Genomic DNA, 12,486 nt, shown 5'->3' with positions numbered 1-12,486 from the left:
GTATAAAGTTTTCACTGATCTTCACATGTGTGTGTGTGCAGGTGTTGGCGTACTCTGTGGCGTGTGTGAGCGTCTCAGCGTTCAGCGCAGGTCTTATTGACGCCGCCAAGGCCGAGGAGGTCACGGACACGCTGCGCAGCCTGACTGAGGAGAGCCAGCAGGTCAGTAGGAGAGCTGATGGGGTCATTCTGGCTCCAGCAGCTCTTTGTGGTTTCATTGATGACCCTGTGTCCCCAGACCCCGGGCTTCTCCCTGGCTCTGGGGTTAGCGGTCCACGGGCTGTCGGTGTGCGGCCACGGCAAAGCAGAGCACATCCACCCTCACCTGCTCGCAGCCTGGATCAAAATCTTACTGGCTGAGGTACAAAACCTCACTTTCTACATCTCAGCCTAAATGTTCATGTAAACGATGTCCAATCACGTGAAAGGATGTTTGGGGTCCCAGCGCTGACCTTTGTGTTACAGGGCTGTCCCACCATGCAGCGGCTGGCTGCTGTCAACGGGCTGGTGGCGTTGGTGGGATCAGAGAGTTACCTCGTTCAGGTAAGACGCTGCAGCTTCATGTTATCACCTGCTGTTGTGTTTCTGAGGATGTCTTTGTTTCGTGGTTTCAAGCATGTGGAGCCATAGATGATCGAGCTCATGTGACCCTGTAAGGTTTGAGGAATCACCATGGTTACCATAGGAACACACTGGCAAACCCAGTATTTAAAAAGATGTGATGGATGCAGATCTGTGTCTTCTGTGCAGCCATGTGAAGCGTCCCCGTGTTCATAAAGAGATGCAAACACACCTTTAGTTGCAGCTGAAGTTAGCGACAGTGATGCTGATTCTCCTCTGATGCAGCTGAAGAGCGAGACGGAGCTTGTGTCCAAGCAGCAGAACAGGCTGAATGAAGTTATTCGGGCCGTCACACAGGTAAGAGTTTACTTATCACATATTACTTTACTCTGATTACTACACACGATACTCTCCCCTCTGCTCGCTCCTCAGAGCGTCTGTTTCAGCCACTTGTCGGCTCTTTGGTTGCAGATCATCACGTTCTCTGGAGCCATCGGTTTGCAGTCCAACAGCGCCTGTTTGCTGGGACATTTGCACCTGGCCCACATGTCCAGCAGTCACAGTCACACAGCAGGTAACACAGGAGTCAGTGGGCGGAGCAGAGCTGGATGCAGCGTCAGTAACACTTTAAAATGATCTACTGGGCACTAACTACTTTGATCCAACTCCCAGTTCCTCCAGATTTCAGTTACCTCTCAGAGAAAAGTGTCGTCAGATCCACGACGGAGTTCGTCACAGAAGCTGGACAAAAAGGTTTGTGACATCTACAGAGGTCGTTGTGTTTGAAGCTGTAACTCTGTAGCATCGTCTCTCTCTGGGCGCAGGTCCTCAGTCCTCCCATCCAGGCCTGGTTAAGACCGCTCTCACCGCTTTGGCGTCAGTCGGCGCCTCTTTCCAGTATCCGCCCATCAACTGGAGCGCCGCTCTTTCTCCTTTAATGAGGATGAGCTTTGGTAAGAGTTGTCGCTCAGTGCTGTCCGTGAAGCCACAGATCCTGTTCAGTCGATGTTGTTGTTGTGTTTTGTAGGAGAGGATGTGCAGCATCAGTGTGTTGTCCTGGCAGCCTGTCAGACCCAGTCCTCCCACAGCGCTGCTCTGTTTTTGGGCTCCTGGTTGTCGCCTCCCCTGGTCCACAGTCTCAGTGTAAGTTCAGTTGGGTATTAGCGCTGTGACAGCTGATATTCAGTCTCCATCAGGTTTATAGGCTGGTCCACTTTAATCTGTTGTTTCTTGATATCCAGCTTATATTTGAACAGGTTTCTTTAGGTGTTCTTAACAGAAACAGGAGCATCTACTGCCTCACCTCTGAGCTCAGCTGTTTCTCAGTCGTACAGCAGCTGAAGAAATGTCTGAATAATCAGCGTTTGGCTTCTAAAGCTGAACAGATGCTCTTTAACCACGACACACATCCAGTCTGTCTCTGCTGTAGGACAGCGTGCTGAGTCCAGTACAATGATGAAGGCTTCAGAGATCCTTACTGGCTGTCTGTCTCCCCCAGTACCAGACCCGGGCCCACCTCTATGAGACTCTGGGCTCGTGGATGAAGCACGTGACTGAGGACAAGCTGCAGGTGTATGTGGAGAGTTTGGGGGTGCAGCAGTTTGAGGAGGACCTCCGACCCCAGCGCGCTTCCCTGTGTCGCTCTGTGCTGCGGGGCCTGGCTCAGGCCATGGCCCTCCCAAACCCCTCTAGCAGCTGCTGGACCATCCTCTGCTCTGCCACGGAGAAGATCTTCACCTTCCTGCCCGACCGAATCCAGGTGCAGTGTAGCTGCTGACTGTTATCACTGACACGTAGAAGCTTTTTCTTTGATACATGGCTCTGTCCCTGGTTTTACGCTCGGGGATCGTGATATCCTCTGATGTTCCCATCCACCCAGAGACACGAACAGGAGCATAAACCCATTTTATTCAAAGCAAGAAGCTGTGACAGATGCTGCTGTAGGTGTGCAGAGCTTCAGTCACCGGAGCTCGGCTGGAAATGAGCTCTTCTCATCACCACAGCAGCTTCAGCCCATCGTTAGCTCAGCTGTAAGAACACCTCGACGGGCAGGGACCAAACACAGCATCATAATAACAACAGTGGTAACTGGAACAGTTACAGTAACAGGTCACAGAGCTCTGGCCCCTCCCTGTTTGTATCTCACATATCTGTTTCCTGTGCTCAGTTATTATATTAATGACACGAGCATAAGTAATACGTAATTATCTTGATGGATGTTGGACGAGGAGGCCTGATAGAAATGCCAGTCAGGTTTATAATAAGTGCAAAGACAGGATGTGCAGCAGGTTCCTGTTAGTGTTCGTTTGATGTCGTCAAACTCAAAAGTTAAAGATGTTGAACTCTTGGATACAAACTGGGTGCTTCAGTGAAACATGCAAACATCTGTACATGTTTTGGTGGGATGGCTGTCTGGGTTTATTAGGACAGTATGAAGTTTGCAAACATAAAAACAGAATGCAGTCACGTGCATTGGCCTGATTACATCCATAGCAGAACACACAGGACATGTCAGCTGGATAAACTGAGTAAATGAAGTGCAGACAGGAGCTGATCAGAGCATTTCCTCTGACAACAGTCTGTGTGTGCAGATCACGCTGGTCGAGATCTAGAAGAGCGTGATCTAGACCAGTGTAAATAACAGAAACAGGAAAACAGTCAATCAGCTAAAGTTGTGTGAGGATCGCGGGCAGTTAGACTCATTTTAGCCTTTGTCCAAATCCTCTGTCGTCTTTACGTTGAGCAGCATGTTTCTGAACCTGTGGCATCATTAACCTCATCAGTCTGAAGAACAGCACAGTGCTCGTGTTTCATGGTACTTGATGCTACATTTCAGCTTTTGAATGGCTGGAATCATTTAGTTGATGATATGTGCGCTGGTGTGTGTCGCCTACCATTGGCTCCCTGAGTTTAACAGCTGCTAATAGCTGAACCTGTTAGTCGTGCTCTGTTCACCTTTCTGTGAAATCAGCTGATCTCCTTCAACCTGCTGTCTTTGTCTGTTTTGAAACCTTTGTGTGGAGCAGTCTAACAGTTAAAGCCTTTTTATTCGTGCTGCTGCTGGGCCCTGCTGGCATCGAGCTTTGCCTCTTTAACACATGAACACAGGTTCAAAGGTGTTTAAATGAGACATTTTAACTAAAAAATATCAATTTTTATGTTTGTGTTTGATTTCTTGTACATTTATTTCAGGATGATGAAGTGGATCTGTATGTGGGCGTGGCCAAGTGTCTGTCTGAGATGTCTGACACAGAGATTGAGAGGATCATGAAAGTCTCTGAGGTACAGTGTTAATAACACCAGCAGAAAATGAACAGAGGGACCACGTCCACTGTTTCCATGTGCTGAAGCGTGGGCAGAAGTACGTTTGTTTTTTTTTTCAGTAGAGCAAAGCTTGCTGCTGTTTGCTTCTTCTGTGTATCTGAGTTGGTGGAAGCAGATTCTGTGTCGTGTGTTTCTAACTGAGTGTGCTCTGCAGGCCACCGACTTCCTGTTCCAGCTCTTTGCTGCTGCAGTAGTTTCCTGGAGTGACCACATCATGCCACTCCTCTTTGGCATCCGGGTCCAGTGGTTTCCATGGCAGCCAGACCCCAAGCCTCAGGCTCTAACACACGGTCTATATGGCGAGGAGTCGTTGGTGGACGGCGCCCTGTCCCGGTGCCTGTTAGCAATGTCCCACAGCCTCCCTCGGCTCCTGGACAAGGAGCCCTGGAGCAGCCAAACGCCCAAGGTCAGTGTTTGTGCTGTGAACTTTGAACTTTAGCTCAAATGTCACTCGTTGTAAACGTGCAGAAGGGATGACCCCGTGTGTGTGTCTCAGTTCATAGACTGGCTTCTCAGCATCATGGAAGCTCCTGACCAGAGCGTGTCAGCATCAACGGTCAGCACAGCCAGAGGTGAGCAAAGCAGCCTTTTTCCTACTTACACATTTCATAATATTTCACTCTGTTTGAACCACAGCAGTACACAGACTGTTGTCTCCATAAACTACTTCATGAAATCACATCTAAACAGTTTAATTAGATATAGATTATTATTATTACGATCCTCGTGCAGGTCTCATTGAAATTAAGACCTGGCCTGAGTTTTGTCAGGTTCTTACATCCTCGAGGTAAAAACTTCACTATAAAGCCAAAAGTACTCCCCTCTCCAAACCACTGAATGCAGGTGTTCAGTCACTGGTGGCCACAGGTGTATAAGCCCGAGCAGGTGTTTGTGCTGCTGATAGGATGGCACCTGAACACAAACTTCAGTTGAGGTGACAAAGTGGAAGCAACTGGGAACGACAGCGTCTCTGCTGTGAAGCGATAGGCCATCTAAAATTGAAGGGCGGGGTCAGCCACAGCGTGCACTAAAGCCTGTATGTTCGGGTCTCCTTGTGAAATGCATCGTGTTTCATGGACTGGTTCTTATGCAGCACTGTTCTTCTCTGAGCGGTTTATACTCATCCACGCACGTCTTTCTGTTCTTACATCGCACTGCTGTGGATGCAGATGTGTGTATTCAGGTTAGAAGCCTGAATTTCAGCTCAGACACATGCAGTTTGTAGTTTCTGCTGAAATATTTCTGTCAGTGATCACAGAGACAGAGCAGTCCAACCAATCATGGCCTCCATGAACCTGGTTGTGTCGGAGCTCCACCCTCACCACGTCCCTCAGACACGGTCGTTGGACTGTTAGTTTCTCTGCACTGTTGCAGGTTATCTCACAATATCAAGTTACCATAGAGGGGATTGTTGTGATTCAGCTCTATATACACAAATGATGATTTGGCCAAATGAGCTCCACAGGCCTCATCTGTGGCAGTCTTTACATGAGAACTAATGCACCATGTTTATTAGACACTCAGCTGACAGCACTGTTGGAAAAGAAGGTGTGGAAAGAGCAGGTGGTATTTTAAGAAAGGTTTACTCAAACATCAGTGTTCATACAGGCAGGATATGCTGAAAAATGACCTGGTCTTCAGAACAGCCAGATTCCTCTGATTTCTCTGATCTCTCTGATTCCTCTGATCTCTCTGATTCCTCTGATTTCTCTGATCTCTCTGATTTCTCCTGTGGTTCCTTTCAGCTGCTCTGTTGGCACTCAGGTCCTCTGCAGAGTTCAAGAAGAAAGCCGTGTGGACCAGAGCGTACGGCTGGTAGCCCAGAGGAGCCTCGGTGTCCTGCTCAGGCGTTGCTGCTCGTACACAAAGACACACACGGCTGCTGGTCTGAGCTGCTGTTTAATGTTAGACAGTAACTGCACTGTAGGAATCTGTGCTGTCAATAAAAGTGCAACAGAAATCATTTTGGGTCTAGAACATCCTTTTCTCTCTTTACAGCAGATCGTTAAATTCGACTTCATCCGTAACTCCAACGAGCTGTGACTTCATGTTACTTCCTCTTCCTGTTCCACTTCTCCAGGTGGTGGTGCCTCTCCTTCAGCAGCTGCCCGACTGTGAGCGAGGCTCCTGAAAACCAAGCAGTGTTTTACATCACAGTTACACTACAGTTACTGTACAGTTACACAGTTACTCTACAGTTACACTACAGTTACTGTACAGTTATACACAGTTACACTACAGTTACACTACAGTTACACCACAGTTACACTACAGTTACACAGTTACACTACAGTTACACCACAGTTACACCACAGTTACACAGTTACACTACAGTTACACTACAGTTACACCACAGTTACACCACAGTTACACTACAGTTACACAGTTACACTACAGTTACACAGTAACTTCATTCATGACACCAATTTAACATCCCCAGATAGAAGATCCTCCTCAGTGTTGTCACCACAGATCTGGTCAGAAAGCTCGGACACCAACTATGATGATATGACAGTGAGGCCTGTAACTGTTCTTCATCGTCCTAGTCTTCTTCAGGAAACTGTCACTCGTAGTTTTCCCAACAGTAACAAATCAGGAGAACCTGAGAACGTTTTGTGTTCTTTTCCTTCAGTCTGTTTTCTAGTTCAGCTGGATTTAGGTCGTGTTAGTGAAGCGACCGACCTCTGTGTCTAACATCTTTTTGTCTTAGTTAAGGTTCTCGTCTAAACGTGTTTGCTGTACATCAGCCTCACAACGGCACGACTAACCGTCTCATTAACCCTCATCCAACCAGCATGTTTAACATACAAGGACGAGCGACTGAGGACCACAAGAGTTAAAAAACTAATAATGGTAACATATTTCTTAGTTCTGTAACGATTATGCAGTATCTAAAGAAAAAAGTAAAACTGTCTCTGCAACGTTGCAGTGGCCTATGCTGCAAGTCTGAAATGTATAGTTTAATCTATCTTACAGCTTTTATTAAGTTTAATCCACATTATTACTCAGAAAACCTCACTGGTATCAGAGCTTTCAGTCATTTTAAGTATCATTTGCACAGGGAAGTTGTGTGTAAATATGGACAGAATCAGATCAATGCCCACCAAAAGTGAGTCTGATTTATCGAGAAAAACTTTAACGTGGCTGCACGCAGAAGCTGAAACAACCAAAGCTAATGAAAGTAGTGGCTGACTGAAGACGACTGCAGTGACCATACATGTAAAGAAGGAGCTTGGACTCAAACAAACGTGCTCCTGTGCAGCACGTCCATCAGGTGACTAATGTCACAAAGGGTTGTTCTCCGTCTTACCAAGAGTGAGGACAGGCAGGTAGAGCGCCAGCACCACGGGCAGGTGGCTGTTTGGAGCTGTTGTTGAGTTGAGTGGACACGACTGGGAGGCCGTTTGCTCAACATAAGGCAGCGCCTGATAGATGGTGGCAGCTGAGAGAGAAACAAAAAGGGGAACAAACGCTTCACTTGCTGTGCTTTTACTTCATTCACTATCACAGTGTTATTGGCCTGTGTGTCGCTGATATACAGAACGTTCCTCCAGCACTTCTGCTTACAGCACAGAGGTTACTCACTGCAGCTGGAATGCACTGTGCTCATTTCCTGGCTTCATATCATCAGCTCTGCTTGGCTAACCCATTTCCTGTTGGCTCCCAACACTTCCCTTACACAACACTCTGACCACACAATGAACCTCGTAATGTTGAGAAGTCAAAGTACTTATGAGCTCAGCTTTCAGTTTGTTGGAATAAAAGATGGAAACTCGATGATTTAACACCTTCAACGATGACTGTGAGGATGTATAAGGGGATCCAGAGCGTGTAGCGAGTCCACAGCATGGTGATGGACGGCTTCTCCATGACACACAGCAGCTCGTGAGGATACCTGTCATCAAACCACAGGCACAACTTATTGGACGAGAAACATTTGGATCTGGAAATCATTATTATCTTTTTTATTATTATTATTATCATTATTATCATTTTTATTATCATTATTATCATCAACATTATTATTATTATTATTATTATTTATTATTATTTATTATTATTAGAGACATTGTTGAAGTTCTGCCTTCAGAACAGTCAGTCTGTCCACAACACTGGAACAAATGTGGATGTTTGGACTTCAAATATTTCGATGTGAGTGTGTGTGCACGTTCATAACCTTCTACTGATACACACATCATCATTGTTCATATTAGTATTATGTGTGTGTGTAAATACGCTCCCTCCTCAGGCCTGGTGTTATGGTGCTCACCATGAACCAGAACACTAACGCCCGGGTCACGGGCCGGTGCATGAGTCGTTTGAGGCTCCGCTGTGACATTTGTGGGTTTCAGGGTTTTTATTGTTACTCTGTTTTTTTTCCTGTGTTATGAATAAATCTTCAGTACTGGTTTAATTTTGTTGTGTTTATCTGCAACACCTTAAAGGCCGGTCTGTGGTGCCAAAAAGGTTGGGGACTGCTGGTGTAAATAATGAAAACTCATTAAAGCTCCAGTCAGATATGCTTGGTTGCCCTGTTTTATTTTTTTAATATACTTAATTTTTCGATTATTATTAAATGAAATAAGTATTTGTTTTCTCCTTTCTTGCGTATGTGCAGTTATAACTTTATCAATAACTACTCTTATTGTTCATGAACTACGGCGTGTCCCTTTCAGACATCACCAACTTAATATTTTCCATCTAGCAGACAAATCAAACATCATGTATCAACATGTCACAAAGTGGTTTCTTTTTCACAGAAATAACCAAAAATATTTCCACTGCGACCTGATATCAGTGGATCCTACACTGGAATGTAAACTGGCTGTTTAGGGGGAGGGTTCCTGCCCTGGGTATCTGCTTAGAGGGAAAGTAAGACGTCATGGTTTAAAAATGTAGATAGTTTGACACATTAGTAAAATAATTGCATTAGTGCTGAGAGGTCAGGTCCAGGGAGTGCTGTTCAACTGTAAGGAACTAAAAGCTTCTTAAAGCTCTGCATCCTGTGTGCTTTTAAAACGATTTAACAAAGTTTGAAAAGCCGATGTGTTTGTGCATCACTGTAAAACTACATTATTGGGTTCAAATGCAGCTGCGTCCTTATAAAACCTGCGGTGCGTACCGGAGGAGGTCCAGGTCGTTCCAGAAGAAGAGCTGCACACACACCACCGGTTTACTCTGCAGCTCTGAACCAAAACAACAAAAGTGCACAAGTGTGTGAGACTACAAATTCTAGAATCAGAACTGCTGATTTCATTACTCTGAACTTTTAAAGGCAGGTTTTGTATCTGAGAGCAGGGACACTTGCTGTGTTCAGTGTGACTCGTCTCTGCAGAAGGTCAGGGCTCTGATAGTTACAGTTAGTGGGTGACTTACTGGGCAGGTGGATCCTGAGTGTCTGTTGAGTCAGGGTTCATTATGGTTCTGGTTGCTACTGGAAATAAAGAAACAAAAGGAGGGTGTGTTGTTCAGGAAGTACAGACTGTAGCTCAGCAGGTAGAATAACTAACTGGAAGGTTGGAGGTTTGATCCCTGGCTGCTCCAGTCTGCACGCCACGGTATCCTTGGGCAAGATATGGAACCCCGACTTCCTCTCCGATGTATCCATCATAGTGTCATTGTTAGAAAAAGAAGTGCTTGTGTGAATGAAGCACGCTGTATTAAATGCTTTGACTGCTCATATAGAAAAGCAGCTTATAAGAACTGGTTCATTTTCCAGATAATTCCACTATTAAGACAACAGACATTTGGGAGGCTTTCTCCTGAGAGTAACACTGAAAGTCTTGCTGCTCCTCCACAAAATGAACTCTTCAGTTTAGCTTTGATTAAAGACACAGCTCAGCTAAACACAACTCAAACTAATCTACACTATTTTTCTTTATTACGCAGCATTTTTATAACTATTTCCAGATGTTTCTAAAGATGAAAACAGAATTAAACTCCAGCCTGATCCGTTTCTGAGGTTCCTGACTCTGAACGTCCCTCAAACGCCTCTCTGATCGTTTCCTTCCGTCGCTTTTACTTTCGCTTTCGTGAATGTTGTGGCGCAGTTGATCGTCTCCATGTTAAGGTAACGTTAGCAGTCTGTACTGTTTTCCTGGCTAACATCAGCTGTGTGCAGCTTAGTTTCAGCATAAATCTGCTTCGTTTTATGTGAGATCAGAGTCTGGGAATGAGACAGAAACAGTTAGTTGATGATCAGCAGCTGAACTCAGAGTCGATGTTACTGTGGATCCACTGACTGATGACTGTAGGCAGCTTCTCCTGCCTCCATCAGTCTGTGGATCTATGGGCTCAAATTGTGGTCATAAATATTTTGTACTTGTAAATCAGGATTTGTACTTAACCAAGAAATACGTGTGAAACTCTGCACTCAAGTTTCAAGTTACAAGTACGTCCTCATTTTTCTTCCTTTCATCTGATTGGCCAATGTCATGTCAATCACAAATTTAACAATCCAATCAGAGAACAGGTGGGTTTGGCTATTGGAGGGCTGCTTTATGAAGCTTCAGGTCCTTGAAGGGAATAAATGCCCCTTTTCATGCCAGCCCAGCGTTTTCCTTCATCACTAGGAAGGAAAACAGTCTGTGGTTGTCCGAGTTTTGTGATTTTTGTGTCACAGGTTTACGTGCTTAATACAGGGAACTCCAGAGCACTCATAGGACACAGTGTCCTGCTGCACACACGCTGCACACAATGACAGCTGCAGAGTTTGTGTCTGATGTATTAAGTATGAAACACTGTTGGGCTAAAATCTGGTCAGAATGAATCCAGGTGCAGGTGTGTCAGCTTAGGACCACTGGACTAACATCCAAGTGCTCACAATATAAAGTGTATTCTGTAGTAACATCCTGGTGTTGCAGCAACAGTCCCACATGGAAATGTCAACAGTCGAACTCAAAATCTCTTTTTGTCAACAATAAAATGACAGCAGACCAATTTGAACAAAGTTTGTAAAATGCTTCAGAAATTAGTAAAATATTAAAAAGTGTCTTGATGCTCAATCATCCAGGTAAGGGTTAGGTAATGCTGTGATTGCAGACATTCCCCAACTCTCTGTGAATGGGACTCATGGCCATTGATCAGTGGTTGTTGATCAATGGCCATGACCTCCCAGCCATTGTGCAAATGTCCTGTTTATAAGGTTGGAAACCTGCAGTCAGCTGAGACTGAAGGAGTCACCTGGATGAGACATGAAACGTTTCTCCCACTGAAAACATCCAGATGAACAGAATCAACTTTTGGGGATTAAAACGTGTCTGAATTAATCAGTGGATGCTGAGTGGGTCAGTCAGTGTGTCTGCTGGGCTGATTTGTGTTTCCTCTGCAGGTGAAGGTAGAAAGTGTGTGTGAGCTGATGTGAATTGAGCAGCATGGATCAGTGTGAGGACAGAGAGGAGGGAGTCCCTCCCTCTAAAAGCACTCTGTGTGGGGAACATGAGAGCCAGACCAAAGCTCAGAGGTGAGATGACCATCTCTAACTGTCCATGACTCTTCTCCATGTCACAGCTCAGCACTCACATCACTGCTCCATCATTATTCACAGGAACCAGCCTGGACCTCCACCCAGCTCTGTGTCCTTAAAGAGTGACACGTCTAAAGATGCCATCATTGGTTTTAAAGTCTCTGCTGCAGAGAGGTGAGCTGTTAGTAACAAGAACTCTCTGATTTAAATGATTTTGATGTTTCCTGGTTTCTAAAATGCATCTCTGTAGCAGAGCAGTGTCTCCAAGGACACACAGGCTCAGCTGTAACTGTCAGTTTATCTGGTTTTAAGACACATTTGGACTCAATTGGCTGTTTTTAACTATTTATTTTAATCAGAGGTGTAAATTTAGACCTCACACATCTGGATCCTAAACTATGATAGAAACAGCTGCTAGCAGTGTGTAGTTTGACTTTGATACGCTGCTCTAGAAAGCAAACAAAGGTTTGTGCAGCTCCTCTTCAGAAAAGTGTTCAGAGAGCAGCTGCTGTATTAGACAAAGGCTCGTCGTGTGAGCCCAGATGTGCGTAACAGCTGGATGAAGGAGAACCATCACAGTCACGTCTCCATCCCGCCTTTATTAATGAACTTCCTGTTGCTTGCAGATGACAGGAACACAAAGTGTTTGTTCCACGTGATGCTGCAGGATTTGTTAACATGTCCATGATGGTAACATCTCCTCGTCTAACTGCAAACACATGAGCGCTCCTAACGGCAGCTATCACAGCCACACAGGCAGACTGTGTCTCACTGTTGCATTCAGGGACATTTGTTTTCCTGTAAAAAGCTGAACTCTAATCTAAGAGGACTGTTACTGACAGGAAACAGCTGCATTATCTGCAGTCTGTGTGATCACAGCTGCTTCAATCACTTTATCAGAGAATTGATCATTGAATAAAACATGTTTGTGTCTGCAGAGGTCAGAGGTCACAGTCTGCAGGATCCAGCTGTCCGTCTGTGAGGAGTGACAGGTCCAAACATCACCCTCCAGACATCAGTGGTGAACCTGGACCAACGAGGTCAGAGAACTGTGATGACTCCTTTACATGTTTGTGTTTTCCTGGATAAATATGACCAAAGATTCATTAAAAAGATAAAAATATTAGACTTTGTCCT

General features: G+C 45.2%; 3 protein-coding genes across 4 annotated transcripts in view; 2 read left to right on the top strand and 1 right to left on the bottom strand.

The window, feature by feature from the left end:
- LOC148105768 (focadhesin-like) overlaps positions 1–5,848 on the top strand; it is a 28,102-nt gene extending 22,254 nt beyond the window's left edge. Inside the window, exons 29-41 of the mRNA XM_087830670.1 lie at positions 42–161; positions 238–360; positions 465–542; positions 846–917; positions 1,032–1,134; positions 1,233–1,313; positions 1,385–1,513; positions 1,588–1,703; positions 2,059–2,319; positions 3,753–3,842; positions 4,039–4,290; positions 4,381–4,456; positions 5,630–5,848. Coding sequence (XP_087686796.1) covers positions 42–161; positions 238–360; positions 465–542; positions 846–917; positions 1,032–1,134; positions 1,233–1,313; positions 1,385–1,513; positions 1,588–1,703; positions 2,059–2,319; positions 3,753–3,842; positions 4,039–4,290; positions 4,381–4,456; positions 5,630–5,703 — 1,575 coding nt within the window. The 3' untranslated portion in view covers positions 5,704–5,848. The remainder of the gene's footprint in view (positions 1–41; positions 162–237; positions 361–464; positions 543–845; positions 918–1,031; positions 1,135–1,232; positions 1,314–1,384; positions 1,514–1,587; positions 1,704–2,058; positions 2,320–3,752; positions 3,843–4,038; positions 4,291–4,380; positions 4,457–5,629) is intronic.
- The window catches only part of LOC148105762 (protein NLRC3-like), a 230,505-nt gene that overhangs the window by 43,987 nt on the left and 174,032 nt on the right, over positions 1–12,486 (top strand). The window lies entirely within an intron of this gene.
- LOC148105767 (very-long-chain (3R)-3-hydroxyacyl-CoA dehydratase 4-like) lies at positions 5,595–9,015 on the bottom strand. The gene is made up of 4 exons (XM_087839039.1): positions 9,007–9,015; positions 7,673–7,779; positions 7,195–7,326; positions 5,595–6,011 (listed from the first exon to the last, which is right to left on the bottom strand). Exons 2-4 carry the CDS (start codon positions 7,752–7,754, stop codon positions 5,935–5,937), a joined length of 291 nt encoding a protein of 96 aa, XP_087695165.1. The 5' UTR covers positions 7,755–7,779; positions 9,007–9,015; the 3' UTR covers positions 5,595–5,934.

The sequence above is a fragment of the Neolamprologus brichardi genome, chromosome 3, assembly GCF_056152115.1.
Source record: "Neolamprologus brichardi isolate AB-2024 chromosome 3, ASM5615211v1, whole genome shotgun sequence".
In the NCBI taxonomy this organism is placed as follows: Eukaryota; Metazoa; Chordata; class Actinopteri; order Cichliformes; family Cichlidae; genus Neolamprologus; species Neolamprologus brichardi.
This window is presented reverse-complemented; position numbering and strand designations above follow the sequence as displayed.